This window comes from Pan troglodytes, chromosome X, assembly GCF_028858775.2.
Source record: "Pan troglodytes isolate AG18354 chromosome X, NHGRI_mPanTro3-v2.0_pri, whole genome shotgun sequence".
In the NCBI taxonomy this organism is placed as follows: domain Eukaryota; kingdom Metazoa; phylum Chordata; class Mammalia; order Primates; family Hominidae; genus Pan; species Pan troglodytes.
The window spans coordinates 1,808,178-1,826,847 of NC_072421.2; the positions used below are offsets into that span (position 1 = coordinate 1,808,178).

General features: G+C 52.2%; 1 protein-coding gene across 12 annotated transcripts in view; it reads left to right on the top strand.

Moving 5' to 3' along the window:
* Positions 1-18,670, top strand: part of LOC746936 (colony stimulating factor 2 receptor subunit alpha) — a 67,457-nt gene that overhangs the window by 36,760 nt on the left and 12,027 nt on the right. For 4 of the 12 annotated variants that reach the window (XM_063804669.1, XM_063804671.1, XM_063804666.1 and 1 more), the window contains exons 10-13: positions 3,424-3,559; positions 7,138-7,234; positions 9,523-9,604; positions 9,705-11,472. In XM_063804669.1, coding sequence (XP_063660739.1) covers positions 3,424-3,559; positions 7,138-7,234; positions 9,523-9,604; positions 9,705-9,812 — 423 coding nt within the window. In that variant the 3' untranslated portion in view covers positions 9,813-11,472. Of the gene's footprint in view, positions 1-1,259; positions 1,533-3,423; positions 3,560-7,137; positions 7,235-9,522; positions 9,605-9,704; positions 11,474-18,670 lie in introns of those variants that run through there. The other 8 variants (XM_054677114.2, XM_054677115.2, XM_054677116.2 and 5 more) reach the window with 3 other exon arrangements.

The window sequence follows — 18,670 nt, forward strand, 5'->3', positions numbered from 1 at the left end:
TAGTGTAACTCTACAGTCCCCTACTCACGACCCCCAGAGTAATCCTACAGTCTCCTACTCACAACGCCTACAGTTCCCTATTCATGACCCCTAGCGTAACCATACAGTCCCCTACCCATGAGCCCTGGCGTAACCCTACAATCCCCTACTCACCACACCTAGCATAACCCTACAGTCCCCTACCCATGACCCCCGGCGTAACCCTACAGTCCCCTACTCACGACCGTTACAGTCTCCTACCCATGACCCCTGGTGTAACCCTACAGTCCCCTACTCACCACACCTAGCATAACCCTACAGTCCCCTACCCATGACCCCTGGCGGAACCCTACAGTCCCCTAGTCACTACACCTAGTGTAACCGTACAGTTCCCTATCCATGACCTGTGGCGGAACCCTACGGTCCCCTACTCACGACCGCTACAGTCTCCTACCCATGACCCCTGGTGGAACCCTACAGTCCCCTACTCACGACCCCTACAGTCTCCTACCCATGACCCCTGGCGGAACCCTACGGTCCCCTACTCACGACCCCTACAGTCTCCTACCCATGACCCCTGGTGGAACCCTACAGTCCCCTACTCACGACCCCTACAGTCTCCTACCCATGACCCCTGGCGGAACCCTACGGTCCCCTACTCACGACCCCTAGTGTAACCCCACATGACCCCTGGTGTAACCCTATAGTCCCCTATTCAGGAGCCTTAGTGTGACCCTACAATCCCCTACTCACAACACCCGGTGGAACCCTACAGTCCCCTACCCATGACCTCTGGTGGAACCCTACAGTCCCCTACTCACGACCCCTACAGTCTCCTACCCATGACCCCTGGTGGAACCCTACAGTCCCCTACTCACGACCCCTACAGTCTCCTACCCATGACCCCTGGCGGAACCCTACGGTCCCCTACTCACGACCCCTACAGTCTCCTACCCATGACCCCTGGTGGAACCCTACAGTCCCCTACTCACGACCCCTACAGTCTCCTACCCATGACCCCTGGCGGAACCCTACGGTCCCCTACTCACGACCCCTAGTGTAACCCCACATGACCCCTGGTGTAACCCTATAGTCCCCTATTCAGGAGCCTTAGTGTGACCCTACAATCCCCTACTCACAACACCCGGTGGAACCCTACAGTCCCCTACCCATGACCTCTGGTGGAACCCTACAGTCCCCTACTCACGACCCCTAGTGTAACCCCACATGACCCCCGGTGTAACCCTATAGTCCCCTACCCATGACCCATGTCTGCCTAGACCCAGTGTGATCAGGAGGAGACCCCGCCCCACCTCCCCCTAGACCCAGTGTAGACAAGAAGGAGAGCCTGCCCCACGTCTACCTGGATCCAGTGTAGACAGGAGAATACTCTGCCCGACATACAGTTGAACCACTCACAACCCTAGCATCACCCTACAGTCTCCACGAACCCAGTATAACCCTACAGTCTTGGTTTATGGGACTCTTGGTGCCAGTGTGGCCCAGGGGTGGACACGGTGGATCCTGAACCGGAGGACGCAGATCTCAGACGGGTGAGGACCCCCTCATAGTTCTCACTGGGCAGGGTCTGCTCTTGGCCTCAACCTTCATGTCCCAATGGTTGGAATATTTATGCTCAGCCTGTTCTACTGATTTTCCCATTTTATTCCTCTTTCCTCTACGTGGGTTAAGAATATATTCTAGTGACTGTCTAAGGAGATTATGTCTCCCTCTAAAATGCTTTTAGAGTGAGTACTGTTGCCAGGTATTTACCAAGTCTCGCGGCCACTCTGACCCTCAGTATCCTCCTCTGTCCGATGAGTATGCTAGACTTGGGGATCTTAATATCCCTTGCTAAACTATCCGTCTGAAGGTCTGTTAATATCAGTTGTTAATCCTGAATCATTTATTTATGTATGTATTTATTTTTGAGATGGAGTCTCGCTCTGTCCCCCAGGCTGGAGTGCAGTGGTGCGATCTCGGCTCACTGCAACCTCCACCTCCCAGCGATTCTCCTGCCTCAGCCTCCCTACAGAGATTCTACAGCCTCAGCCTGTAGCTGGGACTACAGGCGCCCACCCCCACACCTGGCCAACAATTTCTGTTTCAGAAAATAAAATTTTAGCCAGGCACGGTGGCTCACGCCTGTCATCCCAGCACCTTGGGAGGCTGAGGTGGGCGGATCACTTGAGGTCAGCAGTTCAAGACCAGCCTGGCCAACATGGAGAAACCCCATCTCTACTAAAAATACAAAACGTACCCATGCGTGGTGGCGGGCGCCTGTAATCCCAGCTACGTGGGAGGCTGAGGCAGGAGAATGGCGTGAACCCGGGAAGCGGAGGTTGCGGTGAGCCCGGATCATGCCATTGCACTCCAGCCTGGGCGACAGAGCGAGTGTGTCTCAAATAAAATAAAATAAAAGAGGCCGGGCGTGGTGGCTCATGCCTGTAATCCCAGCACTTTGTGAGGCCGAGGCGGTCGGATCACGAGGTGAGGAGATCGAGACCATCCTGGCCAACATGGTGAAACCCCGTCTCCACTAAAAATACAAAAAATTAGCCGGGCGTGGTGGCGGGCACCTGTAGTCCCAGCTGCTGGGGAGGCTGAGGCAGGAGAATGGCGTGAACCTGGGAGGCGGAGGTTGCAGTGAGCTGAGATCGTGCCACTGCACTCCCGTCTGGGCTACAGGGCGAGACTCCGTCTCAAAAAAAATAATAATAATAAATAAATAAATAAATAAAATAAAATAATTTAAAGCCTACATCACCCAAATTTTCCCAACTTGTCTCCCATCCAAATACTAACGAGGCTTGACTCTGCTTAGCTTCCAAGACCCGATCAGACCAAGTGCATTCAGAGTGGTAGAAACAAAAGAAAAAAAGAAAAAAAAAGGCCGGGCGCGGTGGCTCACGCCTGTAATCCCAGCACTTTGGGAGGCCGAGGCGGGCGGATCACGAGGTCAGGAGATCGAGACCATCCTGGCTAACGTGGTGAAACCCCGTCTCTACTAAAAATACAACAAAAATTAGCCGGGCGTGGTGGTGGCGAGCACCTGTAGTCCCAACTACTGGGGAGGCTGAGGCAGGAGAATGGTATGAACCCGGGAGGTGGAGGTTGTAGTGAGCCAAGATCACGCCACTGCACTGCAGCCTGGGTGACAGAGGGAGACTCCGTCTCAAAAAATAAATAAATAAAATAAAAAAGCTTAAAGCCTACATCACCCAAATTTTCCCAACTTGTCTCCCATCGAAATACTAACGAGGCTTGACTCTGCTTAGCTTCCAAGACCCGATCAGACCAAGTGCATTCAGAGTGGTAGAAACAAAAGAAAAAAAGGAAGAAAAGAAAAGGAGAAAAAAATTTAAAAGACAGAAGAACGCAAAAAGGCAACCTTTTCCCCCACAAGGAAGACGCCTATCTCTAACTTTCTTTTTTCCTCCGAAGATTAATGTTTCTGGTGATTTGGAAAATAGATACAACTTTCCAAGCTCTGAGCCCAGAGCAAAACACAGTGTGAAGATCAGAGCTGCAGACGTCCGCATCTTGAATTGGAGCTCCTGGAGTGAAGCCATTGAATTTGGTAAGCGTTGGGCGGAGGTAAGGGATGTTTGTGCCGTCTGCGGCCACTCTGGAGCAGGCACAGAGGTCAGGTGCTCTGTCCTGGGCGCTGAGATCGAGTTGAGCACGTCGCTGGGAGTAGTGTCAGGCTCTGAGCTTATCGCTGAGGCTCAGAAGAAGGAGGTGGCCTCGTACTTGCTCCCGCAACATTGCTTTGCTGATGTTTTTTCAGGACGGATGAGTTGGCTCCCTTAATAACCAGAGAAGGGCCAGGTACAGAGGTTCACGCCTGTAATCCCAGCAATTTGGGAGGCTGAGGCCGGCGGATCACCGGAGGTCAGGAGTTTGAGACCAGCCTGGCCAACATGGTGAAACCCCATCTCTACTAAAAATACAAAAACTCGGCTGGGTGCAGTGGCTCACACCTGTAATCCCAGCATTTTGGGAGGCCGAGGCAGGTAGATCACAAGGTCAGGAGTTTGAGGCCAGCCTGGCCAACATGGTGAAACCCCGTCTCTACTAAAAATACAAAATTAGCCCAGCATTGTGGCAGGTGCCTGTAATCCCAGCTACTCGGGAGGCTGAGGCAGGAGAATCACTTGAACCCGGGAGGCGGAGGTTGCACTGAGCTTGGATCACGCCACTGCACTCCAGCCTGGGTGACAGAATGAGACTCCATCTCAAAAAAAAAAAAAAATACTAGCGAGGCATGGTGGCACATGCCTGTAATCCCAGCTACTCGGGAGGCTGAGGGCAGGAGAATGACTTGAACCCGGGAGGCGGAGGTTGCAGTGAGCTGGGATCACACCACTGCACTCCAGCCTGGGCGACAGAGCAAGATTCCATCTCAAAAACAAAACACAAAAACAAAAGCAAAAACTAGCCAGGCGTGGTGGCGGCTGCCTGTAGTCCCAGCTACTCAGAAGGCTGAGGGCAGGAGAATCACTTGAACCCGGGAGGTGGAGGTTGCAGTGAGCTGGGATCACGCCATTGCCCTCCAGCCTGGGTGACAGAGTGAGACTCTGTCTCAAAAGAAAAAAAAAAGAAAAAGTAGAAGGAGGTGGTCTCATACTCATACGGGGTCATGCAACATTGCTTTGCTGGTGTTTTTTTCAGGGTGGATGAGCTAGAATCCCTTAATAGCCAGAGAAGGACCCCACTGATAGCCCTCCTAAAGCCGCACCTCCCTCTGCCCCACTGGGAAACAATCAGTCAGTCTTTGTCCAGTCAAACCATCACCATTCCGGCTCCCTGGCCAAGGGGAAGCTCTCTCCCTCTTTTTTTCTTTTTTTTTTTTTTTTGAGACGGCGTTTCGCTCTTGTCGCAGGCTGGAGTCCAGTGGCGCAATCTCGGCTCACTGCAAGCTCCACCTCCTGGGTTCACGCCATTCTCCTGCCTCAGCCTCCCAAGTAGCTGGGACTACAGGTGCCCATCACCACGCCTGGCTAATTTTTTGTATTTTTTTTTTTTTAGTAGAGACAGGGTTTCACCGTTTTTTAGCCAGGATGGTCTCGATCTCCTGACCTCGTGATCCGCCCACCTCGGCCTCCCAAAGTGCTGGGATGACAGGCGTGAGCCACCGTGTCCGTCCGGGGAAGCTCTCTTCAAAGCCAGGTCTGGGCCACCCAGGAGACAGGTCTATGCTTTTCTCTGAAGACGATTTTGAGGGCTCCAAATTGAAAAGGGGAAGGGGCAGGATATTGAGAAGTATGCGGTTTTCACCTCAACAAAGGGTACAGAAGAAAAAATGTGAGCTGCAGTGCAATGGTGCACCTCTACCTCCCAGATCACACAGACAAAACGGGGTACAGGGATGATCAGAGGTGCATTCGTGTCTGGTGGGCCGGGGTGACTGCACCTGTAAGAAATGTTTTTTTGTTTATTTATTTTTTGTTTTTTGAGACGGACTCTCGCTCTGTCACCCAGGCTGGAGTGCAATGTCACGATCTCAGCTCACTGCAACCTCTGCCTCCTGGGTTCAAGCGATTCTCCTGCCTCAGCCTCCCGAGTAGCTGGGATTACAGACATGCATCACGCTTGGCCAATTTTTGTATTTTTATTTTTATTTATTTATTTATTTATTTATTTTGAGATGGAGTTTCGCTGTGTCACCCAGGCTGGAGTGCAATGGCACGATCTTGGCTCACTGTAACCTCCGTCTCCCAGGCTCAAGCGATTCTCCTGCCTCAGCCTCCTGAGTAGCTGGGATTACAGACATGCATCATGCTTGGCCATTTTTTAAATATTTTTATTGAGACAGGGTCTCACTCTGTCACCCAGGCTGGAGTGCAATGGCACGATCTCAGCTCACTGCAACTTCCGCCTCCCAGGTTCAAGCTATTCTCCTGCCTCAGCCTCCTGAGTAGCTGGGACTACAGGCGCCCACCACCATGGCCAGCTAATTTTTTTGTATTTTTAGTAGAGACGGGGTTTCACCCTGTTAGTGAGGCTTGTCTCGAACTCCTGACCTCAGATGATGCGCCCACCTCGGCCTCCCAAAGTGCTGGGATGACAGGTGTGAGCCACCGTGCCTGGCCCAATTTTTGTATTTTGGGGAGAGACGGGGTTTCACCATGTTGGTCAGGCTGGTCTCGAACTCCCAACCTCAGGTGATCCTCCCGCGTCGGCCTCCCAAAGTGCTGGGATGACAGGCGTGAGCCACCGTGCCTGGCCCAATTTTTGTATTTTTGGTAGAGACGGGGTTTCACCATGTTGGTCAGGCTGGTCTCGAACTCCCAACCTCAGGTGATCCTCCCGCCTCGGCCTCCCAAAGTGCTGGGATGACAGGTGTGAGCCACCGTGCCTGGCCCAATTTTTGTATTTTTGGGAGAGACGGGGTTTCACCATGTTGGTCAGGCTGGTCTTGAACTCCCAACCTCAGGTGATCCTCCCGCGTCGGCCTCCCAAAGTGCTGGGATGACAGGCGTGAGCCACCGTGCCTGGCCCAATTTTTGTATTTTTGGGAGAGACGGGGTTTCACCATGTTGGTCAGGCTGGTCTCGAACTCCCAACCTCAGGTGATCCTCCCGCCTCAGCCTCCCAAAGTGCTGGGATGACAGGTGTGAGCCACCGTGCCTGGCCCAATTTTTGTATTTTTGGGAGAGACGGGGTTTCACCATGTTGGTCAGGCTGGTCTCGAACTCCCAACCTCAGGTGATCCTCCCGCGTCGGCCTCCCAAAGTGCTGGGATGACAGGTGTGAGCCACCGTGCCTGGCCCAATTTTTGTATTTTTGGGAGAGATGGGGTTTCACCATGTTGGTCAAGCTGGTGTCGAACTCCCAACCTCAGGTGATCCTCCCGCCTCAGCCTCCCAAAGTGCTGGGATGACAGGCGTGAGCCACCGCATCCAGCCCATGGTGGCGAAGTTTTAACAGCTCAGCAGAAATTTCCTTGTGGGCAAAACATAGGGCAGGCAGGTTGCTTTCATCTCAGAGCCATCTTACTTAAGAACCAAAAAGAGGGAGGCAGGTTTGCTGGACCCAGTTCTCAGCTTGACTGTTCCCTTTGGCTAAATGCATTTGGACACCCGAAGAGATTTAATTTCCTTTCACATGTCTGTCAACGATTCACCGCAGACGCAAACCTGTGTGTCTCTCTAGGTTCTGACGACGGGAACCTCGGCTCTGTGTACATTTACGTGCTCCTGATCGTGGGAACCCTTGTCTGTGGCATCATCCTCGGCTTCCTCTTTAAAAGGTAACCTGTGAAACACCTGGGCCTCCCCCAGGAAAACAGGCCAGGCCGGGAGGAAAGCGCTTTGTCCAGTCTCTGTCTCTGTCTCTGAGAAAGAGAAACACAGCCTTGGCCGGGCGTGTTGGCTCACGCCTGTCATCCCGGCACTTTGGGAGGCCGAGGCGGGAGGATCACCTGAGGTCGGGAGTTCGAGACCAGCCTGACCAACGTGGAGAAACCCCCACTCTATTAAAAATACAAAATTAGCCGAGTTTGGTGGCGGGTGCCTGTCATCCCAGCTACTCGGGAGGCTGAGGCAGGAGAATCGCTTGAACCCGGGAGGCGGAGGCTGCGGTGAGCAGAGATCACGCCATTGCACTCCAGCCTGGGCAACAAGAGCGAAACTCCGTCTCCAAGTAAGTAAGTAAGTAAATAAATAAATTATACTTTAAAAACTGACCCCGGCCGGTCACGGTGGCTCATGCCTGTAATCGCAGCACTTTGGGAGGCCGAGGTAGGCAGATCACCTGAGGTCAGGAGTTCAAGTCCAGCCTGGCCAACACGGTGAAACCCCATCTCTACTAAAAAATATAAAAATTAGCCGGGCATGGTGGCGGGCGCTTCTCATCCCAGCTACTCGGGAGGCTGAGGCAGGAGAATCGCTTGAACCCGGGAGGCGGAGGTTGAGGTGAGCCGAGATCACGCCGTTGCACTCCAGCCTGGGCAACAAGAGTGAAACTCCGTCTCAAAAAATAACAATAATAATAATACATAAAAAGAGAGAAACACAGAGTGCAGGCACAAAGGTTACGGTATCTTCCTGTCTCCTGTGGCTTTTGCCTGTAAGGGATGATCCTTTCTGCCTTTCCCAGATCCTGGAGGCTCCCTACGTCCCTGGGCTTGTGGCCCCGTCACTGCCGTCTCTCCCTCCATCTCCACGTGACCTCCTCCTCTGTGTCTGTGTCTCCTCTTCTGTCTCTTAGAAGGGCGTCACGCCTGTCATCCCAGCACTTTGGGAAGCCAAGGCGGGTGGATCACAAGGTCAGGAGATCGAGACCATCCTGGCTACCACAGTGAAACCCGTTTCTACTAAAAAGTTAGCCGGGTGTGGTGGCGGGCGCCTGTAGTCCCAGCTACTCGGGAGGCTGAGGCAGGAGAATGGCGTGAACCCGGGAGGCGGAGCTTGCAGTGAGCTGAGATTGCACCACTGCACTCCAGCCTGGGAGACAGGGCGAGACTCCATCTCAAAACAAACAAAAAGAATGGAGAAAATGGGAGATCCTACAGGAATGCACAGTGATGCTCACAGGGAATCTTTCTAGAATCTTCCCTCAGCCCCTCGGGCACAGGGATGGGAATGGAACAGGCAGTCAGCTGTGGGCAGCTTCAGGGAGTCTGAGGTCACTGATGTTGAAGGGCTGAGCTCCAGAGGGGAAACACCTGCCTTGATCCCACCAGCCTTGAAGAGCGTGGTTTCTGGGTTGGAGGTGGTTTTTTTGTTTGTTTGTTTGTTTGTTTTTTTGAGACAGACTTTTGCTCTTGTTGCCCAGGCTGCAGTGCAGTGTTGCAATCTCGGCTCACTGCAACCTCCACCTCCCAGGTTCAAGCGATTCTCCTGCCTCAGCCTCCCGAGTAGCTGGGATTACAGGCGTGCACCACGATGCCCGGCTAATTTTTGTATTTTTAGTAGAGACGGGGTTTCTCCATGTTGGCCAGGCTGGTCTCGAACTCTTGACCTCAGGTGATCCACCCGCCTCGGCCTCCCAAAGTGCTGAGATTATAGGTGTGAGCCACCATGCCCAGCCTAGTTCCTTAAGATTTTCGTCATTTGGTGATTCTTTCTTTTTCTTTTTCTTTTTCTTTTTTTTTTTGAGATGGGGTCTCACTCTGTCACCCAGGCTGGAGTGCAGTGGTGCAATCTCGGCTCACTGCAACCTCCACCTCCCAGGTTCAAGCCATTCTCCTGCCTCAGCCTCCTGAATAGCTGGGATTACAGGCAAGCACCACGATACTCAGCTAATGTTTGTATTTTTAGTAGAGACAGGGTTTCACCACGTTGGCCAGGCTGGTCTCGAACTCTTGACCTCAAGTGATCCACCCGCCTCGGCCTCCCAAAGTGCTGGGATTACAGGTGTGAGCCACTGCACCCGGCCTAGTTCCTTAAGATTTTCGTCACTTGGTGATTCTTAGTGAAGTTCTGCATAGTTGAGCGCAGACACCCTGCACGTAGCATCCCTCGGCACAGGGCGTTGATGGAAGGAACTCTGGTGACCCGGGGTTCATTCTCTTCACACTTTTTCTCTGTGTCTCAGGTTCCTTAGGATACAGCGGCTGTTCCCGCCAGTTCCACAGATCAAAGACAAACTGAATGATAACCATGAGGTGGAAGACGAGGTAGGCAGGGGTGGGCGGAGCAGTGACCTGGGATGGAAGGTGGGGAGTGGGGAGCGTGGGACACGGCCTCTGAGTGTCGACCATCTTGCTTCTCCACCAGCTGGGACCGCAGCGTCACCACCGGTGTGGCTGGAATCTGTATCCCACTCCTGGGCCTTCTCCCGGGTCGGGGTCTTCTCCAGGGTTGGGGTCAGAGTCATCTCTGTGAGCTCCATCAGGAGAAACTGAGGCAGGGTGGTGGTCAAAAAAAGGAGGAGAAGACGGTAGAGAGGGCCAGGCACGGTGGCTCATGCCTGTCATCCCAGCACTTTGGGAGGTTGAGGCATGTGGATCATCTGAGGTCAGAGGTTCGAGACCAGCCTGGCCAACGTGGTGAAACCCCATCTCTGCTAAAAATGCAAAAAATTAGCTGGGCGTGGTGGTGTACGCCTGAAATCCCAGTGACTCGGGAGGCTGGGGCAGGAGAACGGCTTGAACCCAGGGGGCGGAGGTTGCCGTGAGCCGAGATCGCACCACCGCACTCCAGCCTGGCTGACAGAGTGAGACTCCATCTCAAAAGAAAAAAGAAGGTAGAGAGGAGAGGCGGAAATAGAGACAAGAGACAGAGGCAGAGAAAGATGGAGGGAGAGAGATGGAGGAGAGAGAGAGGAATGTAGAAGAGAATGAGAAGAAGACACAAAGGAGAGGGAAACAAACAGGCAGACAGACTGACAGAAACAAAGGCAGACACACAGACAGAGAAACAGAGAGGGAGGGAGAAAAGAGAGAAGGAAAGAGAGAGAGACACACACAGAGAGCAAGACTGACCTACAAAGAGAAAAAGACAATCAGAGAGACACAGATGGAGAAACAGAGACAGATAAACAACAGACATAAAGACCCAGGCGGGGGCCGGTTGCGGTGACTCACATCTGTCATCCCAGCACTTTGGGAGGCCAAGGCGGGTGGATCGGGAGTTGAGGTCGGGAGTTCGAGACCAGCCTGACCAACCTGAAGAAACCTCGTCTCTACTAAAATTACAAAAATTAGCCAGGTGTGATGGCGCACACCTGTAATCCCACCTACTCTGGAGGCTGAGGCAGGAGAATCACTTGAACCCAGGAGGCGGAGGCTGCAGTGAGCCGAGATCGCACCATTGCATTCTAACCTGGGCAACAAGAGCAAAACTCTCTATCAAAAACAAAACAAAACAAAAAAATCATCCCCAGCAGGGAGAGGAGAGAGACAGAGAGGAACAGAGGCAAAGAGAGGGGAGAGAGACAAAGACAGAGAGACACAGAGAAAGACACAGACAGAAAAAGAGAGAGAGAGAGGGAGAAGGAGACATAGAGACAGGGACAAAGAGAAAAAGACAGAGAAACAGAGAGACATAGGTGGACACGGACAGGGGAGAGAGAGAGAGAGACAGAGACAGAGACCAAGGGATGAGAGTGGAAGAGAGACAGATAGAGGAAAAAGACAGAGAGGGAGGCAGAGAAAAGAGACACAGAGAGACCGAGAGAGACAGGGAAGACAGAGGAGTCGGACTTAGTCTCAGCGAGAGCCCAGAGAGGGTGAACAAGGGCGAGAAACCATGTGACCTCCACCCTGAGACCCCAGTGGCGCTCCTCTCCCACCCACCTCTCTCCGGCTCAGGGACTGCGTCTTATGTTGCAGTAGGCTGGCAGGCTGGAAAGTCAGGCCAGGGCTGATGCTCATCCCAGGGGCAGAACCGTCCTGCATTCTCAGAGTGGGAGATGAAATTTTAAAAAAGGAAATAAAACTCTTGTACGGGGAACCTCAGCTTTTATCCTTTAGACCTTTGACTGATTAGATGAGGCCCACTCTTCTCCTTTACACCTTCAGCTGATTAAATGAGGCCCGCTCTTCCCCCTTTAGACCTTCGATGGATTAGATGAGGCCCACCCTTCCCCCTTTAGACCTTCGACTGATTAGATGCGGCCCACCCTTCCCCTATATACCTTCCACGGATTAGCTGAGGCCCACCCTTCCCTATCTACCTTCAACTGATTAGATGAGGCCCACCCTTCCCCCTTTAGACCTTCGACCGATAAGTTGAGGCCCGCCCTTCCCCTATATACCTTCCACTGATTAGATGAGGCCCACCCTTCCCCCTTTAGACCTTCGAATGATTAGTTGAGTCCCGCCCGTCCCCTATATACCTTCCACTGATTAGATGAGGCCCGCCCTTCCCTATATACCTTCCACTGATTAGATGAGGCCCACCCTTCCCCTATATACCTTCCACTGATTAGCTGAGGCCCATCCTTCCCTATATACCTTCGACTGATTAGATGAGGCCCACCCTTCCCCTATATACCTTCCACTGATTAGCTGAGGCCCACCCTTCCCTATATACTTTCGACTGATTAGATGAGGCCCACCCTTCCCCCTTTAGACTTTTGACTGATCAGATGAGGCCCACCCTTCCCCTTTGGACCTTCAGCTGATTAGATGAAGCCCAGCCATCCCCTTTAGGCCTTCGACTTATGAATTAGATAAAGCCCACTCTTCCTCTTTAGACTTTCAACTGATTAGACGAGGCCCACTCTACCCATTTACACCTTCGACTGATTAGATGAAACCCGCCATTCCCCTTTAGACCTTCGACTGATTAGATAAGGCCCACCCTTCCCCTTTAGACCTTCAGCTTATTAGATAAGGCCCACCCTTACCCTTTAGACCTTCAGCTTATTAGATAAGGCCCACCCTTACCCTTTAGACTTTCAACTGATTAAATGAGGCCCACTTTCCCCGTTTAGACCTTTGACTGATTAGATGAAGCCTACCCTTCTCCCTTTAGACCTTTGACTGATTAGATGAGGCCTACCCTTCTCCCTTTAGACCTTTGACTGATTAGATGAGACCCACCCTTCCCATTTAGACCTTCAACTCATTACATGAAGCCCACCCTTCCCCGCTTCCCCTTTAGACATCCAGCTTATTAATTAGACAAGGCCCACCCCCTTTAGACCTTCGACTGATTAGATGAGGCCGACCCTTCCCTATATGCCTTCAACTGATTAGATGAGGCCCACCCTTCCCCTATATACCTTCCACTGATTAGATGAGGCCCGCCCTTCCCCTATATACCTTCCACTAATCAGGTGAGGCCCACCCTACCCCTGTATACCTTCCACTGATTAGATGAGGCCTGCCCTTCCCCTATATACCTTCCACTGATTAGATGAGGCCCACCCTTCCCCTATATACCTTCCACTGATTAGCTGAGGCCAACCCTTCCCTATATACCTTCCACTGATTAGATGAGGCCCACCCTTCCCCCTTTAGACTTTTGACTGATCAGATGAGGCCCACCCTTCCCCCTTTAGATCTTGGATGGATTCGATGAGACCCACCCTTCCCCTTTGGACCTTCAGCTGATTAGATGAAGCCCAGCCTTCCCCTTTAGGCCTTCAACTCATGAATTAGATAAAGCCCACTCTTCCTCTTTACACTTTCAACCGATTAGACGAGGCCCACTCTACCCATTTACACCTTCGACTGATTAGATGAAACCCTCCATTCCCCTTTAGACCTTCGACTGATTAGATGAGGCCCACCCTTCCCCTTTAGACCTTCAGCTTATTAGATAAGGCCCACCCTTACCCTTTAGACTTTCAACTGATTGAATGAGGCCCACTCTCCCCGTTTAGACCTTTGACTGATTAGATGAAGCCCACCATTCTTCTTTACACCTTCGACTGATTAGATGAAGCCCACGCTTCTCCTTTGGACCTTCAACTGATTAGATGAGGCCCACCCTTCCCCCGTCAGCCCTTCGACTGATTAGATGAGGCCCACCCTTCCCTATATACCTTCCACTGATTAGATGAGGCCCACCCTTCCCCCTTTAGACCTTCGACCGATAAGTTGAGGCCTGCCCTTCCCCTATATACCTTCCACTGATTAGATGAGGCCCGCCCTTCCCCCTTTAGACCTTCGACTAATTAGTTGAGGCCCGCCCTTCCCCTATACACCTTCCACTCATTAGATGAGGCCCACCCTTCCCCCTTTAGAACTTCGACCGATAAGTTGAGGCCAGCCCTTCCTCTGTATACCTTCCACTGATTAGATGAGGCCCGCCCTTCCCCCTTTAGACCTTTGACTGATTAGTTGAGGCCCGCCCTTCCCCTATATACCTTCCACTGATTAGATGAGGCCCGCCCTTCACCTACATACCTTCCACTGATTAGATGAGGCCGGCCCTTCCCCATTTAGTCCTTCGACTGATTAGCTGAGGCCCACCCTTCCCCCTTTAGACCTTCGACCGATAAGTTGAGGCCTGCCCTTCCCCTATATACCTTCCACTGATTAGATGAGGCCCGCCCTTCCCCCTTTAGACCTTCGACTAATTAGTTGAGGCCCACCCTTCCCCTATATACCTTCCACTCATTAGATGAGGCCCACCCTTCCCCCTTTAGAACTTCGACCGATAAGTTGAGGCCAGCCCTTCCTCTGTATACCTTCCACTGATTAGATGAGGCCCGCCCTTCCCCCTTTAGACCTTTGACTGATTAGTTGAGGCCCGCCCTTCCCCTATATACCTTCCACTGATTAGATGAGGCCCGCCCTTCCCCTATATACCTTCCACTGATTAGATGAGGCCCGCCCTTCCCCTATATACCTTCCACTGTTTAGATGAGGCCCGCCCTTCCACTATATACCTTCCACTGATTAGACGAGGCCCACCCTTCGCCCTTTAGACCTTCGAATGATTAGTTGAGTCCCGCCCTTCCCATACATACCTTCCACTGATCAGCTGAGGCCCACCCTTCCCTATATACCTTCGACTGATTAGATTAGGCCCACCCTTCCCCTATATACCTTCCACTGATTAGCTGAGGCCCACCCTTCCCTATATACCTTCAACTGATTAAATGAGACCCGCCCGTCCGCTATATACCTTCCACGGATAAGATGAGGCCCGCCCTTCCTCTATATACCTTCCTCTGATTAGATGAGGCCCGCCCTTCCCCTTTCGACCTTCGACTGATTGAGGCCCGCCCTTCCCCTGTATAACTTCCACTGATTAGATGAGGCCCACCCTTCCCCTATATACCTTCCACGGATAAGATGAGGCCCGCCCTTCCTCTATATACCTTCCTCTGATTAGATGAGGCCCGCCCTTCCCCTTTCGACCTTCGACTGATTAATTGAGGCCCGCCCTTCCCCTGTATAACTTCCACTGAGTAGATGAGGCCCACCCTTCCCCCTTTGGACCTTCGACTGATTAGTTGAGGCCCGCCCTTCCCCTATATACCCTCCACTGATTAGATGAGGCGCACCCTTCCCTATATACCTTCGACTGATTAGTTGAGGCCCGCCCTTCCCGTATATACCTTCCACTGATTAGATGAGGCCCGCCCTTCCCCCTTTAGACCTTCGAGTGATTAGATGAGGCCCACCCTTCCCCCTTTAGACCTTCCACTGATTAGTTGAGGCCCGCCCTTCACCTATATACCTTCCACTGATTAGATGAGGCCCGTCCTTCCCCCTTTAGACCTTCGACTGATTAGTTGAGGCCCGCCCTTCCCCTATATACCTTCCACTGATTAGATGAGGCCCACCCTTCCCCCTTTAGACCTTCGACTGATTAGTTGAGGTCTGCCCTTCCCCTATATACCTTCCACTGATTAGATGAGGTCCACCCTTCACCCTTTAGACCTTCGATTGATTAGCTGAGGCCCGCCCGTCCCCTATATACATTCCACTGATTAGATGAGGCCCGCCCTTCACCTACATACCTTCCACTGATTAGATGAGGCCGGCCCTTCCCCATTTAGTCCTTCGACTGATTAGCTGAGGCCCGCCCTTCCCCTATATACCTTCCACTGATTAGATGAGGCCCGCCCTTCCCCTATATACCTTCCACTGTTTAGATGAGGCCCGCCCTTCCACTATATACTTTCCACTGATTAGACGAGGCCCACCCTTCGCCCTTTAGACCTTCGAATGATTAGTTAAGTCCCGCCCTTCCCCTATATACCTTCCACTGATTAGATGAGGCCCACCCTTCCCCTACATACCTTCCACTGATTAGCTGAGGCCCACCCTTCCCTATATACCTTCGACTGATTAGATTAGGCCCACCCTTCCCCTATATACCTTCCACTGATTAGCTGAGGCCCACCCTTCCCTATATACCTTCAACTGATTAAATGAGGCCCGCCCGTCCCCTATATACCTTCCACGGATAAGATGAGGCCCGCCCTTCCTCTATATACCTTCCTCTGATTAGATGAGGCCCGCCCTTCCCCTTTCGACCTTCGACTGATTGAGGCCCGCCCTTCCCCTGTATAACTTCCACTGATTAGATGAGGCCCACCCTTCCCCTATATACCTTCCACGGATAAGATGAGGCCCGCCCTTCCTCTATATACCTTCCTCTGATTAGATGAGGCCCGCCCTTCCCCTTTCGACCTTCGACTGATTAATTGAGGCCCGCCCTTACCCTGTATAACTTCCACTGATTAGATGAGGCCCACCCTTCCCCCTTTGGACCTTCGACTGATTAGTTGAGGCCCGCCCTTCCCCTGTATACCTTCCACTGATTAGATGAAGCGCACCCTTCCCTATATACCTTCGACTGATTAGTTGAGGCCCGCCCTTCCCGTATATACTTTCCACTGATTAGATGAGGCCCACCCTTCCCCCTTTAGACCTTCGAGTGATTAGATGAGGCCCACCCTTCCCCCTTTAGACCTTCGACTGATTAGTTGAGGCCCGCCCTTCACCTATATACCTTCCACTGATTAGATGAGGCCCGTCCTTTCCCCTTTAGACCTTCGACTGATTAATTGAGGCCCGCCCTTACCCTGTATAACTTCCACTGATTAGATGAGGCCCACCCTTCCCCCTTTGGACCTTCGACTGATTAGTTGAGGCCCGCCCTTCCCCTGTATACCTTCCACTGATTAGATGAAGCGCACCCTTCCCTATATACCTTCGACTGATTAGTTGAGGCCCGCCCTTCCCGTATATACCTTCCACTGATTAGATGAGGCCCACCCTTCCCCCTTTAGACCTTCGAGTGATTAGATGAGGCCCACCCTTCCCCCTTTGGACCTTCGACTGATTAGTTGAGGCCCGCCCTTCCCCTATATACCTTCCACTGATTAGATGAGGCCCACCCTTCCCCCTTTAGACCTTCGACTGATTAGTTGAGGTCTGCCCTTCCCCTATATACCTTCCACTGATTAGATGAGGCCCACCCTTCCCCCTTTAGACCTTTGACTGATCAGATGAGGCCCACCCTTCCCCCTTTAGATCTTGGATGGATTCGATGAGACCCACCCTTCCCCTTTGGACCTTCAGCTGATTAGATGAAGCCCAGCCTTAGCCTTTAGGCCTTCAACTCATGAATTAGATAAAGCCCACTCTTCCTCTTTAGACTTTCAACTGATTAGACGAGGCCCACTCTACCCATTTACACCTTCGACTGATTAGATGAAACCCGCCATTCCCCTTTAGACCTTCGACTGATTAGATAAGGCCCACCCTTCCCCTTTAGACCTTCAGCTTATTAGATAAGGCCCACCCTTACCCTTTAGACCTTCAGCTTATTAGATAAGGCCCACCCTTACCCTTTAGACTTTCAACTGATTAAATGAGGCCCACTTTCCCCGTTTAGACCTTCGACTGATTAGATGAAACCCGCCATTCCCCTTTAGACCTTCGACTGTTTAGATGAGGCCCACCCTTCCCCTTTAGACCTTCAACTTTTTAGATAAGGCCCACCCTTACCCTTTAGACTTTCAACTGATTAAATGAGGCCCACTCTCCCCGTTTAGACCTTTGACTGATTAGATGAAGCCCACCATTCTCCTTTATACCTTCGACTGATTAGATGAAGCCCACGCTTCTCCTTTGGACCTTCAACTGATTAGATGAGGCCCACCCTTCCCCCGTCAGCCCTTCGACTGATTAGATGAGGCCCACCCTTCCCCCGTCAGCCCTTCGACTGATTAGATGAGGCCCACCCTTCCCTACATACCTTCCACTGATTAGATGAGGCCCAACCTTCCCCCTTTAGACCTTCGACCGATAAGTTGAGGCCCACCCTTCCCCTATATACCTTCCACTGATTAGATGACGCCCGCCCTTCCCCCTTTAGACCTTCGACTGATTAGATGAGGCCCGCCCTTCCCCTATATACCTTCCACTGATTAGATGAGGCCCGTCCTTCCCCTATATACCTTCCACTGATTAGATGAGGTCCACCCTTCACCCTTTAGACCTTCGATTGATTAGTTGAGTCCCGCCCTTCCCCTATATAACTTCCACTGATTAGTTGAGGTCCGTCCTTCCCCTGTATACCTTCCACTGATTAGGTGAGGCCCGCCCTTCCTCTATGTACCTTCCACTGATAAGATGAGGCCCACCCTTCGCCTATATACCTTCCACTGATTAGCTGTGGCCCACCCTTCCCGATATACCTTCGACTGATTAGATGAGGCCCACCCTTTCCCTATATACCTTCCACTGATTAGATGAGGCCCGCCCTTCCCCTATATACCTTCCACTGATTAGATGAGGCCCACCCTTCCCCTATATACCTTCCACTGATTAGATGAGGCCCGCCCTTCCCCCTTTAGACCTTCGACTGATTAGTTGAGGCCCGCCCTTCCCCTATATACCTTCCACTGATTAGGTGAGGCCCGCCCTTCCCCTATGTACCTTCCACTGATTAGACGAGGCCCGCCCTTCCCCCTTTAGACCTTACTGATTAGTTAAGGCCCGCTCTTCCCCTATATACCTTTCACTGGTTAGATGAGGCCCGCCCTTCCCCCTTTAGACCTTCGACCGATCAGTTGAGGCCCACCCTTCCCCCTTCAGACCTTCGACTGATTAGTTGAGTCCCGCCCTTCCCCTATATATCTTCCACTGATTAGATGAGGCCCGCCCTTCCCCTATATACCTTCCACTGATTAGATGAGGCCCGCCCTTCCCCCTTGAGACCTTTGACTGATTAGGTGAAGCGCACTCTTCCCCCTTTAAACCTTTGACTGATTAGATGAGGCCCACCCTTCCCCTACATACTTTCCACTGATTAGCTGAGGCCCA